This window comes from Heterodontus francisci, chromosome 9 (assembly GCF_036365525.1).
Source record: "Heterodontus francisci isolate sHetFra1 chromosome 9, sHetFra1.hap1, whole genome shotgun sequence".
Lineage (NCBI taxonomy): Eukaryota > Metazoa > Chordata > Chondrichthyes > Heterodontiformes > Heterodontidae > Heterodontus > Heterodontus francisci.
In genome coordinates this window covers 54923506-54940984 of record NC_090379.1, presented here as the reverse complement: position 1 = coordinate 54940984, position 17479 = coordinate 54923506, and the positions used below count along the sequence as shown (strand labels likewise).

At 42.0% G+C, this 17479-nt stretch overlaps 1 protein-coding gene across 5 annotated transcripts in view; it reads left to right on the top strand.

Annotated features, from left to right (window-relative positions):
* Window positions 1-17479, top strand: part of nid2a (nidogen 2a (osteonidogen)) — a 165924-nt gene that overhangs the window by 106805 nt on the left and 41640 nt on the right. For 3 of the 5 annotated variants that reach the window (XM_068039105.1, XM_068039106.1, XM_068039104.1), the window contains exons 23-28: window positions 95-340; window positions 1511-1756; window positions 4324-4569; window positions 10075-10311; window positions 12637-12882; window positions 14577-14822. In XM_068039105.1, coding sequence (XP_067895206.1) covers window positions 95-340; window positions 1511-1756; window positions 4324-4569; window positions 10075-10311; window positions 12637-12882; window positions 14577-14822 — 1467 coding nt within the window. The remainder of the gene's footprint in view (window positions 1-94; window positions 341-1510; window positions 1757-4323; window positions 4570-10074; window positions 10312-12636; window positions 12883-14576; window positions 14823-17479) is intronic. The other 2 variants (XM_068039107.1, XM_068039108.1) reach the window with 2 other exon arrangements.

Here is a 17479-nt window from a genome sequence, read left to right as displayed (position 1 = left end):
CGGTAATGACAAAAAGAGACATTCACTGACCCAACTCGCACGATGTACTTTTATTTTGTAATTATTTTAAAATCACAATCTTCTTGTTTATTAGAACCCATTGAACATCCCAAGTCTGCTTGTGAACAACACCGAGAGAGACTGCAAGCAGAGGTGAACCTGCGTGGATCTCAACCTCTTATTGGAGTCTATATCCCTCAGTGTGATGAGGAAGGGAACTTCAGGCCTCTGCAATGCCAGGGCAGTACAGGCCACTGCTGGTGTGTGGATGAAAGGGGACAAGAAATTCCTGGTACTAGGACACCACCTGGAACCAGTCAACCACGCTGTGGGCTGCCAGGTCAGTCAGTATTTTAATTAGGCAAAATGACCAGTGTTGTAGCAAAACTGAGGAGTTCAAAGGGTCTTTAATTTTTTTTAAAGTGAGTCTAACTTGGGGCTTGGAGAAAAACCCAGGTATAATTCATAGAAGCTGGTTATCATGGAAAGAGCTGATTTAGTCATCTTTTATTTCCTGTGTTTATGTAGTGCCTATCACTACCATGGGGACAAAAGGTCTGAATAGGTTAATGTCCATCCAAAAGCACTGATTATCCTTCCTGATTATTTCCCCCACTTCTCCCATCAGTCTCTTCTGTTGTCAAGGAACCCCTTGTATCCTTCATTTCTACTGATCTCTCTTTTCCACTGTTGTTCCCCATGGCTTCCTTGTTCTCATCAAATTAATTCAACATTTATTCAGATTTTGCACACTAGGGAATATTTGGCTGTTTATCTTCACTCTAAAATTCAGAAATAGATGAAAAGAACAATACAGTTATGAACAAAGGACCAAAGTTCAATAAAAGCACATCACAATAGTAACCGAATGAAACAAAAAGAAACATTAATATTTTGTAAATAAAGTTCATCTGCCCAGTGCAACCATTATGTGTTTCTTCGTTTGCATGTCCCTTTTGTTGGTGATCTGTTGTCTCTCTTTCCTCTGTCTATTGGGTTATTTTCTACTTTAGTTACAAGTTTATCAACCAGAAATTATGTGGTCAAGTTTTTCTCCCCTATTACATTTCAACAAAATAAATCCTACACAGTCACATTCTACCAAGCAAAGTTTTTTTCCAATTATACACCAGGAAGAATAATTCTGCAAGATAATTGCTGCCATATAAGTTCCTCACAATAACGCTCATAAAAGAACATTTATCAAATGACAGGTACAAAACTCTAGGGTTGTGTCTGCAACAAACGTTTTAACATTTGCTGAAAATCAAAATTCTGCTGGGTACTGTTGTAACCCTGGTGGTGATTGAGGTGGAAACCATTTTAGATGATGAATTAAGACTATCACATGTGAATTATGTTAAAATGTATTGGCTTAGATATAGTTTCTTTCTATAAATTATCTGGTGACGACACGCAGTGTAGAAGAAAAGATGTTACATGACCCAATTTGAGGGGATTGGACTTTATTTTGTAATTATTTCAAATCAGTTTCTTACCATTTGAATAGAACACATTGGCCATCCAAAGACTGCTTGTGAACAGCACCGAGAGAGACTGCAAACAGAAGTGAGCCTGCGTGGATCTCACCCTCTTGTTGGAATCCACATCCCTCAGTGTGATGAAGAAGGGAACTTCAGACCACTACAATGCCACAGCAGTACAGGCTACTGCTGGTGTGTGGATGAAAGGGGACAGGAAATTCCTGGGACTCGGACACCACCTGGAACCAGTCAACCGCGCTGTGGGCTGCCAGGTCAGTCAGTATTTTAATTAGGCAAAATGACCAGTGTTGTAGCAAAACTGAGAAGTTCAAAGGGTCTTTCATTTTTTTTTAAAGTGAGTCTAACTTGGGGCTTGGAGAAAAACCTGGTATAATTCATAGAAGCTGGTTATTATGGAAAGAGCTGATTTAGACATCTGTTATTTCCTGTGTTTAAGTATTGCCTATCACTACTGTTTGGCATTGCGCTTTAAGTATGACTGGCACAAAAAGGTCTGAACACATCACTTTCCATCCAAAAGCTCTTATGGTCCTTTTTAATTATTCCCCCAACTTCTCTCATCAGTCTCTTCAGTTGCCAACCAGCTCAGAACACCCCTTGTAGCCTTCATTTCTACTGATCTCTCTTTTCCACTGTTGTTCCCTATGGCTTCCTTGGTCTCACCAAATTAATTCACCATCTATTCACATTTTGTAGACTCAGGAATATGCCTTTTTATCTTTGCTTTAAGAGTCAGAAATAGATATACAATACATGTATGGATAAAGTATTAAAATTTTAAGAAAGCAGAAAGGTAACAGATGAATGCAAAAAAGAAATCAATATTTTTGAAGTAAAATTTTAATTGCTAGCTATAACCTTGGAAGAACATGAGACACTACTATAAGACACTAATTTGGCCTCAGCTGGAGTATTGCGTCCAGCACTGGGTGCTGCACTTTAGGAAAGACGTGAGGGCATTGGAAAGAATACAGAAAAGCTTCACGAGAATGGTTCCAGGGATGAGGAACTTCAGTTATGAAGCTAGATTGGAGAAGTTAGGACTGTTTTCCTTGGAGAAGAAAAGGTTGAGAGGTGATTTGATAGAGGTATTCAAAATCATGAGGGGTCTGGACAGAGTAGATAGAGAGAAACTGTTCCCACTCGTGAAAGGATCGAGAACGAGAGGGTACAGATTTAAAGTATTTGGTAAGAGAAGCAAAAGTGACATGAGGAAAAACTTTTTCACGCAGCAAGTGGTTAAGGTCTGGAATGTGCTGCCTGAGAGTGTTGTGGAGGCAGGTTAAACTGAAGCATTCAAAAGGAAATTAGACAGTTATACGAAAAGGAGCAATGTACAGTGTCACGGGGAGAAGGAATGGAACTGAGGGAATTGCTCTTTCGGAGAGCCAGTGCGGACACGATGGGCCAAATGGCCTCCTTCTGCACTGTAATGATTCTGTGATTCTGAGAACATAAGAAATAGGTGCAGGAGTAGGCCATATGGCACCTTGAGCCTATATCACCACTACATGTATAAATAAATGATTAAAATAAAGAACACTTTAGAAAAGAAACAGATGAACGTTAAAAAAAATAGAAATCTGTATTTTCATGATAAAATTTAAACCGCTTGCGATAACCATTGAAAAAGTATAAGAAATAGGTGCAGGAATAGGCCATATGGATTTTTGAGTCTGCTCCCCCATTCAATAAGATCATGGCTGAACTTCTACATTAACTCCATTTTCCTGACCTTTCCCCATATCTTTGATTCTCTTATTGACTAAAAATCTGTCCATCTCAACCTTCAGTATACTCATGGACTGAGCATCCACATCCCTCTGGGAAGAAAATTCCAAAGATTCACAACCCTCTGAATGAAGAGATCCCTCTTTATGTCAGTCCTAAATGGCCAATCTTTTATCCAGTGATTATAAGCCCGAGTTCGTGACTCTCCAGCCTCAGAAAATAATATCTCAGCATCTACATGTCAACCCGGTAAGAACTTTACAGGTTTCAGTGTGATCATCTCTCATTGTTCTAAACTCCAGACACATTAGGCCCATTCTACTCAATCTCTCCCCAGAGGATAGCCTTCTCAGCCCAGAATCAATCTAGCGAAGCTTCATTGCACCCTTCCAAGGCACATATATAGTTCCAGGGGTAAGGAGACCAACACTGTCGATAGTACTTCACGTGTGGTCCCACCTAAGCCTTATATAAGCAAGATGGCCTTACTCTGATTCTCCAACCTCCTGACAATAAAAGCTAACATACCATTGGCCTTCCTAATTGTGTGCTATACCTGCACATTAATTTCCTGTGTTTTGTGAGCAAGAACTGCCAAATCCCTCTGCATACATAAAGTCAGTCAACAATCATCTGACATCAAATTGTTTTCCTATTACATTCCAATAAAATAATTCCTACACAGCCACATTCTACTAAACAAAATTATTTCCAATTATACTCCAGGCATAATAATTTTGCAAGTTAGTTGCTACTGTAACAGTTCTTCATAATAACACTCATAAAAGAATATTTATCATATATCAGATGCAAAACCCTCGGGGTGTGTGCAATAAACTGTGTAACACTCGTTGAAAATCTAAAATCTGCTGGGTGTAACACGGATGGAGATAGAGTTGGAAAGTATTTGAGATGATGAATTAAGACTATCACAGTTGAATTATATAAAAATGAAATGGATTAGATATAATTTAATTCCTCTAAATAGACTGGTGACAACATGCAATGTACAAGAAATTGATAGCACATGATTCAATTTGAGACATTTGTCCTTATGTTTGGTAAAAGTTTCTTTCTTTTTGATTAGAACCCATTGAACATCCAAAGAATGCTTGTGAACAATACCGAGAGAGACTGCAAACAGAAATGAAACTGCATGGATCTCAACCTCTGACTGGAGTTTATATCCCTCAGTGTGATGAGGAAGGGAACTTCAGGCCTCTGCAATGCCAGGGCAGTACAGGCCACTGCTGGTGTGTGGATGAAGGGGGACAGGAAATTCCTGGGACTAGGGCACCCCCTGGAAGCAGTCAACCACGCTGTGGGCTGCCAGGTCAGTCAGTATTTTAATTAAACAAAATGACCAGTGTTGTAGCAAAACTGAGAAGTTCAAAGGTTCTTTATTTTTTTTTTCAAGTCCGTCTAACTTGGAACTTTGAAAAACACCCAGGTGTCATTTATAGAAGCTAATTATTGTGGAAACAACTAATATAGTCATCTGTTATTTCCTGTGTTTACCTCGTGCCTATCACTACTGTTTGGCATTGTGCTTTAAATATGACTGGGACAAATTTCCATCCAAAAGGCTTAATGCTGCTTCCTGATTATTTCCCCACTTCTCCCATCAGTCTTTTCTGTTGCCAACCAACCCCTTATATTCTTCATTTCCATTGATCTCTCTTTTTCTCTGGCTTTCTTGTTCTCACCAATTTAATTCACCATTTATTCAGATTTTGCAGACTAGCGAATATGGCAGCTTATCTTTACTCTAAGCCCCTCGACGTTGCTTTCATTGATCTCACCAAAGCCTTTGACCTCTTCAGACGACTAGAAAAGATCGGATGTCCACCAAAGCTACTAAGTATCATCACCTCATTCCATGACAATATGAAAGGCACAATTCAGCATAGCGGCGCCTCATCAGACCTCTTTCCTGGCGTGAAACAGGGCTGTGTTCTTGCACCTACACTGTTTGGGATTTTCTTCTCCCTGCTGCTCTCACACGCGTTCAAGTCTTCAGAAGAAGGAATTTTCCTCCACACAAGATCAGGTGGCAGGTTGTTCAACCTTACCCGCCTAAGAGCGAAGACCAAAGTACGGAAAGTCCTAATCAGGGAACTCCTCTTTGCTGACGATGCTGCATTAACATCTCACACTGAAGAGTGTCTGCAGAATCTCATCGACAGGTTTGAGGCTGCCTGCAACGAATTTGGCCTAACCATCAGCCTCAAGAAAATGAACATCATGGGACAGGACGTCAGAAATGCTCCATCCATCAATATCGGCGACCACACTCTGGAAGTGGTTCAAGAGTTCACCTACCTAGGCTCAATTATCACCAGTAACCTGTCTCTCGATGCAGAAATAAACAAGCGCATGGGAAATGCTTCCACTGCTATGTCCAGACTGGCCAAGAGAGTGTGGGAAAATGGCGCACTGACACAGAACACAAAAGTCCGAGTGTATCAAGCCTGTGTCCATAGTACCTTGCTCTACGGCAGCGAGGCCTGGACAACGTATGTCAGCCAAGAGCGAAGTCTCAATTCATTCCATCTTTGCTGCCTCCGGAGAATCCTTGGCATTAGGTGGCAGGACCGCATCTCCAACACAGAAGTCCTCGAGGCGGCCAACATCCCCAGCTTATACACCCTAACGAGTCAGCAGCGCTTGAGATGGCTTGGCCATGTGAGCCGCATGGAAGATGGTCGGATCCCCAAGGACACATTGTACAGCGAGCTCGTCACTGGTATCAGACCTACCGGCCGTCCATGTCTCCGCTTTAAAGACGTCTGAAAACGTGACATGAAGTCCTGCAACATTGATCACAAGTTGTGGGAGTCAGTTGCCAGCGATCACCAGAGCTGGCGGACAGCCATAAAGGCGGGGCTAAAGTGTGGCGAGTCGAAGAGACAGTTGGCAATAAAAAAGACAGAAAGCCCCGACAACCAATTTTTTCTGCAGCACCTGTGGAAGAGTCTGTCACTCCAGTATTGGCCTTTATAGCCACTCCAGGCGCAGCTCCACAAACCACTGACCACCTCCAGGCGCTTACCCATTGTCTCCCGAGACAAGGAGGCCGAAGAAGAAGAAGATTCAGAGATAGATGTAATATACAATACATGTATGAATACAGGATTAAAATAACAATAGTCAGAAAAATAACAGATGAATACAAAACAAAAAGCAATATTTTGGAAATATAATTTTAACTGCTAGCGATACCCATTGTAAGAGCATGAGAACATAAGAAATAGGTGCTGGTGTCGGCCGTATGTCTCCTTGAGCCTGTATTGCAACTGCATCTATAAATAAATGATTAAAATGAAAAAGGCACTTTAGAAAATAAACAGATGAACACAAAAAAAGAGAAATCAATATTTTCATGACAAATTTTAAACCACTTGCTATAACCATTGTAAGAACATAAGAAATAGGGGCAGGAGTAGGCCATATGTATTCTCGAGTCTGCTCCACCATTCAATAAGATCATGGCTGAACTTCAACATTGTTTCCATTTTCCTGCCCTTTCCCCATATCCTTGATTCTCTTAGTGACTAAAAATCTGTCGATCTCAGCCTTGAGTCTATTCATTGACTAAGCATCCACAGCCCTCTGGGAAAAGATTTCCAAAGATTCACAACACTCTGAATGAAGAGAATTCCCGTTATCTCAGTCCTAAATGGCCAATCTCTTATCCAGTGACTATAAGCCTGAGTTCTAGATTCTCCAGCCTGGGAAAATAACATCTCAGCATCTACCTGTCAAGTCATAAGTTACTTATGGCAAAGAAGGAGGCCAATCGACCCATCGAGTCCATGCCAGTTCTCCATGGAGCTATGCAGTCAGTTGTACTCCCCAGCTTGATCCTCTTAGCCCTGCAAGTCTATTTCTCTCAGGTGGCTATCCAATTTCCTCTTGAAGTTATTGATTGTCTCCAGTTCCACCACCCTTGTGGCCAGCAAGTTCCAGGTCATTACCATCCGCTGTGTAAAAAAGTTCTTCCTCATATTCCCCCTGCATCTTTTGCCCAAAACTTTCAATCTGTGTTCCCTAGTTCTTGTACCATTTGTTAACGGGAACAGTTTATCCTTGCCTAACTTATCTATGCCTGTCATAATGTTGTACACTTCTATTAAACCTCAATCTGCTGCAAGAATTCTACACGTTTCAGTGAGATCACCTCTCATTGTTCTAAACTCCAAAGAAATTTCCCATTCTACTCAATTTGTCCTCATAGGACAGCCCTCTCAAGCCAGGAATCAATCTAGTGAACCTTCATTGCACCCCTTCAAGCCAAATATATCCTTCCAAGTGTAAGGTGACTAACACTGTAGACAGTACTTCAGGTGTGGTCTCACCAAAACAGTATATCTGCAAAATTTCCTGACTTTTATACACCAATCTCCTTGCAATAAAGACTAACAACCATTGCCTCCAGCCTGGGGAAATAATATCTCAGCATTTACCTGTCAAGTCATAGTGTCATAGGGCGGAATTTTGAAAGTTAGCTGCCGTTCTCAGCGGCGAGCATCAAAAAAGGCACGGCACATGCGCAAACTTGCGCCGCTGAGCTGCCGCGAGCCTCTGCGCGGTGGCTCATTTACATGGAGAGGGCGGAACGCCTGCCCCCGACGACCTGGAGGTGGTGGCCGCTCTGCCCCGGCAATGGCATCCGGTACCACTGCGCAGGTGCCAGCGCCATTTTTTAAGAGCTTCAAGCCCTTCCATTGCACTTCAAAGTTTAAAGGTACTGATTTTCCAACAAATATCAATAAAACTTTATTTATGCTTCCAATCCCCCCTCCCACCGCCTCCCCCAACAATGAATAATAAGTTTATTATTTGTCCTTTCCCCTCAGAAAAATTAAATTTCCTATCACAACCTTTCCCTTCCTGAACTTTCTTAACTTTACCCTTCAGCCCCTTCCCATCATTCCCTCAGCCAATCGCATTCATTTTTGCTGTTTCCCCCTGCTGTCCTGAAAACGTCATTCCTCCCTCCCCAACAGTGTTCTGTCTCCGATCACCAAATGGAGATCCGAAGACGCGGGACTTCCGGCCACCAGCTGGATTATCAGCATGGGACAGCTGTCGTGGAAAGATAGGTTATTATTCATTCATTTTAATGTAATTAAAATAGTTAAATAAAGCCTCCATCGCCGTGCGGGGGGGAGGCCACCATAAGGCCTTGTCACCGCCGGTAAAATGGGGCAGGGCCTTCCCAGCGTCGAGACCCTTTTGTGGGCTTCTTCTGGAGGATTTTACGGGCCCTCCCGCCATGACCCCCGACGTCGGGGTGCTTATAAAATTCAGGCCATAGAGTCATTTACGGCACAGAAGGAGGCCATTCGACCCATCGAGTCCGTGCTGCTCTCCCTGGCACTATGCAGTCAGTTGTACTCCCCCTTGATCTCCAAAGCCCTGCAAGTCAGGTGGCCATCCAACTTCCTCTTGAAGTCATTGATCGTCTCCACTTCCACTACCCTTGTGGGCAGCAAGTTCCAGGTCATTACCACCAGCTGTGTAAAAAAAGTGCTTCCTCATATTGCCCCTGTATCTTTTGCCCGAAACCTTCAATCTGTGTTCCCTAGTCCTTGTACCATTTGTTAATGGGAACAGTTTTTCCTTGCCTTACTTATCTAAGCCTGCCACTTTTGTTAAACCTCCCCTCAATCTCCTGTAAGAATTCTACACGTTTCAATGAGATCATCTCTCATTGTTCTAAACTCCAGAGAAATGTCCCATTCTACTCAATCTCTCCTCATAGGACAGCCCTCTCAGGCCAGGAATCAATCTAGTGAACCTTCATTGCACCCCTTCAAGCCAACGATATCCTTCCAAGGCTAAGGTGACTAACACTGTAGACAGTACTTCAGGTGTGGTCTCACCAAAGCAAAATTTCCTTACTCTTATACACCAACCTCCTTGCAATAAAGACTAACAAACCATTGCCCTTCCTAATTGGGGCGGCACAGTGGCGCAGTGGTTAGCACCGCAGCCTCACAGTTCCAGTGACCCGGGTTCAATTCCGGGTACTGCCTGTGTGGAGTTTGCAAGTTCTCCCTGTTTCTGCGTGGGTTTCCTCCGGGTGCTCCGGTTTCTTCCCACATGCCAAAGACTTGCAGGTTGATAGGTAAATTGGCCATTAGCAATTGCCCCTAGTATAGGTAAGTGGTAGGGAAATATAGGGACAGGTGGGGATGTGGTAGGAATATGGAATTAGTGTAGTGTAAATGGGTGGTTGATGGTCGGCACAGACTCGGTGGGCCGAAGGGCCTGTTTCAGTGCTGTATCTCTAAACTAATTGCGTGCACTACCTTCATGTTAAATTCCTGTGTTTCGTGTACTAGGACGGCCAAATCCCTCTGCATACAAAAGGTCAGTCAACAATCATCTGACATCAAATTTTTGTCCCCTTTTACATTCCAATGAAACAAATCCTACGAAGCCACATTCTACTAAATAAAGTTCTTTCCAATTATACTCCAGGAACAATAATTCTGCAAGATAATTGCTGCGAAAACAGTTCCTCACAATGACACTTGTAAAGAAATATTTATCAAATAAGAGATGCAAACCTCACGGGTTGTGTCTGCAATGAACTATATAACACCCATTGAAAATCTAAATTCTGCTGGGTATAACCCTGATGGTGATAGAGGTGGAAAGTATTTAAGACTATCACAGTTGAATTATATAAAAATGAAATGGATTAGATATAATTTAATTTGTTTAACTAGACTGGTGACAACATGCAGTGTGCAAAAAGCAATGATACATGATCCAATTTGAGACATTTGTACTTATATTTGGTAAACATTGCTTTCTGATTGATTAGAACACGCTGAACGTCCAAAGACTGCTTGTGAACAACACCGAGAGAGACTGCAAACAGAGGTGAACCTGCGTGGATCTCATGGATTCCATGTCCCTCAGTGTGATGAGGAAGGGAACTTCAGGCCTCTGCAATGCCATGGCAGTACAGGCCACTGCTGGTGTGTGGATGAAAGGGGACAGGAAATTCCTGGGACTAGGGCACCCCCTGGAAGCAGTCAACCACGCTGTGGGCTGCCAGGTCAGTCAGTATTTTAATTAAACAAAATGACCAGTGTTGTAGTAAAACTGAGGAGTTCAAAGGTTCTTTTTTTTTTCAAGTCAGTCTAACTTGGAGCTTTGAAAAACACCCAGGTGTCATTTATAGAAGTTAATTATTGTGGAAACAACTAATATAGTCATCTGTTATTTCCTGTGTTTACCTCGTGCCTATCGCTACTGTTTGGCATTGTGCTTTAAATATGACTGGGACAAATTTCCATCCAAAATGCTTAATGCTGCTTCTTGATTATTTCCCCTCTTCTCCCATCAGTCTTTTCTGTTGCCAACCAATCCCTTATATTCTTCATTTCCATTGATCTCTCTTTTTCTCTGGCTTTCTTGTTCTCACCAATTTAATTCACCATTTATTCAGATTTTGCAGACTAGCGAATATGGCTGCTTATCTTTACTCTAAGATTCAGAGATAGGTGTAAAGTACAATACATGTATGGATACAGGATTAAAATAACAATAGTCAGAAAAGTAACACAAAACAAAAAGCAATATTTTGGAAATATAATTTTAACTGCTAGCGATACCCATTGTAAGAGCATGAGAACATAAGAAATAGGTGCAGGTGTCGGCCGTATGTCTCCTTGAGCCTGTATTGCAACTGCATCTATAAATAAATGATTAAAATGAAAAAGGCACTTTAAACAGATGAACACAAAAAAAGAGAAATCAGTATTTTCATGACAAATTTTAAACCACTTGCTATAACCATTGTAAGAACATAAGAAATAGGGGCAGGAGTAGGCCATATGTATTCTCGAGTCTGCTCCACCATTCAATAAGATCATGGCTGAACTTCAACATTGTTTCCATTTTCCTGCCCTTTCCCCATATCCTTGATTCTGTTAGTGACTAAAAGTCTGTCGATCTCAGCTTTGAGTCTATTCATTGACTAAGCATCCACAGCCCTCTGGGAAAAGATTTCCAAAGATTCGCAACACTTTGAATGAAGAGAATTCCCGTTATCTCAGTCCTAAATGGCCAATCTCTTATCCAGTGATTATAAGCCTGAGTTCTAGATTCTCCAGCCTGGGAAAATAACATCTCAGCATCTACCTGTCAAGTCATAAGTTACTTATGGCAAAGAAGGAGGCCAATCGACCCATCGAGTCCATGCCAGCTCTCCATGGAGCTATGCAGTCAGTTGTACTCCCTAGCTTGATCCTCTTAGCCCTGCAAGTCTATTTCTCTCAGGTGGCTATCCAATTTCCTCTTGAAGTTATTGATTGTCTCCAGTTCCACCACCCTTGTGGCCAGCAAGTTCCAGGTCATTACCATCCGCTGTGTAAAAAAGTTCTTCCTCATATTCCCCCTGCATCATTTGCCCAAAACTTTCAATCTGTGTTCCCTAGTCCTTGTACCATTTGTTAATGGGAACAGTTTTTCCTTGCCTAACTTATCTATGCCTGTCATAATGTTGTATACTTCTATTAAACCTCCCCTCAATCTGCTGCAAGAATTCTACACGTTTCAGTGAGATCACCTCTCATTGTTCTAAACTCCAAAGAAATTTCCCATTCTACTCAATTTGTCCTCATAGGACAGCCCTCTCAGGCCAGGAATCAATCTAGTGAACCTTCATTGCTCCCCTTCAAGCCAAATATATCCTTCCAAGTGTAAGGTGACTAACACTGTAGACAGTACTTCAGGTGTGTTCTCACCAAAACAGTATATTTGCAAAATTTCCTGACTCTTATACACCAATCTCCTTGCAATAAAGACTAACAAACCATTGCCCTTCCTAATTGCGTGCGCTACCTTCATGTTAAATTCCTGTGTTTTGTGTACAAGGACAGCCAAAACCCTCTGCATACAAAAGGTCAGTCAACAATCATCTGACATCTAATTTTTGTCACCTATCACATTCCAATAAAATAAATCCTACACAGCCACATTCTACTAAACAAAGTTCTTTCCAATTATACTCCAGGAACAATAATTCTGCAAGATTATTGCTGCGAAAACAGTTCCTGACAATGACGCTCGTAAAGAAATATTTATCAAATAAGAGATACAAAACTCTCGGGTTGTGTCTGCAATGAACTATATAACACCCATTGAAAATCTAAATTCTGCTGGGTATAACCCTGATGGTGATAGAGGTGGAAAGTATTTAAGATGATGAATTAAGACTATCACAGGTGAATTATATAAAAATGAAATGGATTAGATATAGTTTAATTCCTATTAATAGACTGGTGACAACATGCAGTGTACAAGAAATCGATGGTACACGACCCAATTTGAGACATTTGTACTTATGTTTGGTAAACATTTCTTTCTGTTTGATTAGAACATGCTGAACGTCCAAAGACTGCTTGTGAACAGCATCGAGAGAGACTGCAAACAGAAGTGAACCTGCGTGGATCTCAACCTCTTATTGGAGTCCATATCCCTCAGTGTGATGAGGAAGGGAACTTCAGGCCTCTGCAATGCCATGGCAGTACAGGCCACTGCTGGTGTGTGGATGAAAGGGGACAAGAAATCCCTGGGACTAGGACAGCACCTGGAAGTATTCAACCACGCTGTGGGCAGCCAGGTCAGTCAGTATTTTATTTAAGCAAAATGACCAGTGTTGGAGCAAAAATGAGAAGTTCAATGGGTCTTTAATGTTTTTTCAAGTCAGTCTAACTTGGAGTTTTGAAAAACATCTGGGCATAATTTATAGAAGCTGGTTATCGTGGAAATAACTAATATAGTCATCTATTATTTCCTGTGTTTACCTCGTGCCTATCACTACTGTTTGGCATTGTGCTTTGAATATGACTGGGACAAATTTCCATCCAAAATGCTTAATGCTACTTCCTGATTATTGCCCCACTTCTCCCATCAATCTTTTCTGTTGCCAACCAACCCTTTGTATTCTTCATTTCCACTGATCTCTCTTTTCCACTGGCTTTCTTGTTCTCACCAAATTAATTCACCATTTATTCAGGTTTTGTAGACTAGCGAATATGGCTGTTTATCTTCGCTCTAAGGCAGAAAAGTAACAGATGGACGCGAAATCAATACTTTTGAAATAAATTTTAACTGCTAGCTATAACCTTTGTAAGAACATGAGAGTGTAAGAAATTGGAGCAGGAGGAGGCCAGATGGCTTCTAGAGTCTGCTCCACCATTCAATAAGATCATGGCTGAACTTCCACATTAACTCCATTTTCCTGCCCTTTTCCCATATCCTTGATTCTCTTAGTGACTAAAAATCTGTCGATCTCAGCCTTGAGTACTCTGATCGACTGGGCAACCACAGCCCTCTGGGAAGAGAATTCCAAAGATTCACAACCCTCTGAGTGAAGAGATTTCCCATTATCTCAGTCCAAAATGGCTAATCTCTTATCCAGTAACTTTACACCTGAGATCTAGACTCTCCAGCCTGGGAAAATAATATCTCAGCATCTACTTGTCAACCCTGTAAGAATTTTACAGGTTTCAGTGTGATCACCTCCATTGTTCTAAACTCCAAAGGCATTAGGCCCATTCTACTCAATCTCTCCCCATAGGATAGCCTTCTCACCCTGGAATCAATCCAGCAAAGCTTCATTGCACCCTTCCAAGGCACATATATCCTGCCAGGGGTAAGGAGTCCAACACTGTAGACAGTACTTCAGGTGTGGTCTTACTAAAGTATTATATAAGCAAGATTTCCTTACTCTTATACTCCAACCTCCTTGCAATAAAGGCTAACGTACCATTGCCCTTCCTAATTGCGTGCTGTACCTTCATGTTAAATTCCTGTGTTTTGTGAGCAAGGACAGCCAAATCCCCCTGCAAAAGGTCAGTCAACAATCATCTGACATCAAATTTTTTCCTATTACATTCCAATAAAATAATTCCTTTACAGCCACATTCTACTGAACAAAATTATTTCCAATTATACTGCAGGAAGAATAATTCTGCAAGATAGTTGCTGCTGTAACAGTTTCTCACAATAACGCTTGAAAAAGACCATTTATCAAATAACAGATACAAAACTCTCGGGTTGTGTTATATAACACTCATTGAAAATCTAAATTCTACTGGGTGTAACCCTGATGGTGATAGAGATGGAAAGTATTTGAGATGATGAATTAAAACAATGATTGGTGAATTATATAAAAATGAAAGGGCTTAGATATAATTTAATTCCTCTAAATAGATTGGTGACAAGATGCATTGTACAAGAAATTGAAGGTACATGACCCAATTTGAGACATTTGTACTTATGTTTGGTAAAAGTTTCTTTCTTTTTGGTTAGAACCCATTGAACATCCAAAGACTGCTTGTGAACTATACCGAGAGAGACTGCAAACAGAAATGAACCTGCGTGGATCTCAACCTCTGGCTGGAGTTTATATCCCTCAGTGTGATGAGGAAGGGAACTTCAGGCCTCTGCAATGCCAGGGCAGTACAGGCCACTGCTGGTGTGTGGATGAAAATGGACAGGAAATTCCTGGGACTAGGGCACCCCCTGGAAGCAGTCAACCACGCTGTGGGCTACCAGGTCAGTCAGTATTTTATTTAAGCAAAATGACCAATGTTGTAGCAAAACTGAGAAGTTCAAAGGGTCTTGAATTTTTTTTAAAGTCAGTCTATCTTGGAGCTCTGAAAAACACCCGGGTGTAATTTACAGAAGCTGATTATCGTGGAAATAACTAATATAGTCATCTGTTATTTCCTGTGTTTACCTCGTGCTTATCACTACTGTTTGGCATTGTGCTTTAAATATGACTGGGACAAATTTCAATACAAAAGGCCGGATTTTGCTTCCTGATTATTCCCGCCACTTCTCCCATCAGTCTCTTTTGTTGTCAATCCCTTGTATTCTTAATTTCCACTGATCACTGTTTTCCACTGCTGTTCCTCTGGCTTCCTTGTTCTCACCAAATTAATTCACCATTTATTCAGATTTTGTAGACTAGGGTTTATCTTCACTCTAACATTCAGAAATAGATGTAATGTACAATACATGTATGGATACAGGATAGAAATAAAAGTCAGAAAAGTAACAGATGAACGCTAAATAGAAATCAATAATTTTGAAATAAAATTTTAACTGCTAGCTATAACCTTTGTAAGAACATGAGAGTGTAAGAAATTGGAGCAGGAGTAGGCCAGATGGCTTCTCGAGCCTATATCACCACTGCGTCTGTAAATAAATGATTAAATTAAAAAAAGACAGCTAAGAAAAGAAACAGATGAACACAAAAACAAGAGAAATCAATATTTTCAATGCAAAATTTTAACCGCTTCCTATAACCTTATGTAAGAACATAAGAAATAAGGGCAGCAATAGGCCATATGCCTTTTTTTTAAAGAGATACAGCACTGAAACAGGCCCTTCGGCCCACCAAGTCTGTGCCGACCAACAACCACCCATTTATACTAACCCTGCAGTAATCCCACATCACCTACCTACACTAGGGGCAATTTACAATGGCCAATTTACCTATCAGCCTGCAGGTCTTTGGCTGTGGGAGGAAACCGGAGCACCCGGTGAAAACCCACGCGGTCACAGGGAGAACTTGCAAACTCCACACAGGCAGTACCCAGAATCGAACCTGGGTTCCTGGAACTGTGAGGCTGCAGTGCTAACCACTGCGCCACTGTGCCGCCTTCTCCAGTCTGCTCCACCATTCAATAAGATCATGGCTGAACTTCAACATTGTCTCCATTTTCCTGCCCTTTTCCCATATCCTTGATTTTCTTAGTGACTAAAAATCTGTCGATCTCAGTCTTGAACATACTCATCAACTGGGCATCCACAGCCCTCTGGAAAGAGAATTCCAAAGATTCACAACCCTCTGAATGAAGAGATTTCTCCTTATCTCAGTCCTAAATGGCCAATCTCTTAACCAGTGACTATGAGCCTGAGTTTGTGACTCTCCAGCCTGGGGAAATAATATCTCAGCATTTACCTGTCAAGTCATAGTGTCATAGGGCGGAATTTTGAAAGTTAGCCGCCGTTCTCAGCGGCGAGCATCAAAAAAGGCACGGCACATGCGCAAACTTGCGCCGCTGAGCTGCCGTGAGTCTTTGCGCGGTGGCTCATTTACATGGAGAGGGCGGAACGCCTGTCCCCGATGACCTGGAGGTGGTGGCCGCTCTGCCCCGGCAATGGCGTCCGGTACCACTGCGCAGGTGCCGGTTGCCATTTTTTAAGAGCTTCAAGCCCTTCCATTGCACTTCAAAGTTTAAAGGTACTGATTTTCCAACAAATATCAATAAAACTTTATTTATGCTTCCAATCCCCCCTCTCACCGCCTCCCCCAACAATGAATAATAAGTTTATTATTTGTCCTTTCCCCTCAGAAAAATTAAATTTCCTATCACAACCTTTCCCTTCCTGAACTTTCTTAACTTTACCCTTCAGCCCCTTCCCAGCATTTCCCTCAGCCAATCGCATTCATTTTTGCTGTTTCCCCCTGCCGCCCTGAAAACCTCATTCCTCCCTCACCAACAGTGTTCTGTCTCCGATCTCCAAATGGAGATCCGAAGACGCGGGACTTCCGGCCACCAGCTGGATTATCAGCATGGGACAGCTGTCGTGGAAAGATAGGTTATTATTCATTCATTTTAATGTAATTAAAATAGTTAAATAAAGTCTCCATCGCCGTGCCGGGGGGAGGCCACCATAAGGCCTTGTCACTGCCGGTAAAATGGGGCAGGGCCTTCCCAGCATCGAGACCCTTTTGTGGGCTTCTTCTGGAGGATTTTACGGGCCCCCCCGCCATGACCCCCGACGTCGGGGTGCCTATAAAATTCAGGCCATAGAGTCATTTACGGCACAGAAGGAGGCCATTTGACCCATCGAGTCCGTGCTGCTCTCCCTGGCACTATGCAGTCAGTTGTACTCCCCCTTGATCTCCAAAGCCCTGCAAGTCAGGTGGCCATCCAACTTCCTCTTGAAGTCATTGATCGTCTCCACTTCCACTACCCTTGTGGGCAGCAAGTTCCAGGTCATTACCACCTGCTGTGTAAAAAAGTGCTTCCTCATATTGCCCCTGCATCTTTTGCCCGAAACCTTCAATCTGTGTTCCCTAGTCCTTGTACCATTTGTTAATGGGAACAGTTTTTCCTTGTCTTACTTATCTAAGCCTGCCACTTCTGTTAAACCTCCCTTCAATCTCCTGTAAGAATTCTACACGTTTCAGTGAGATC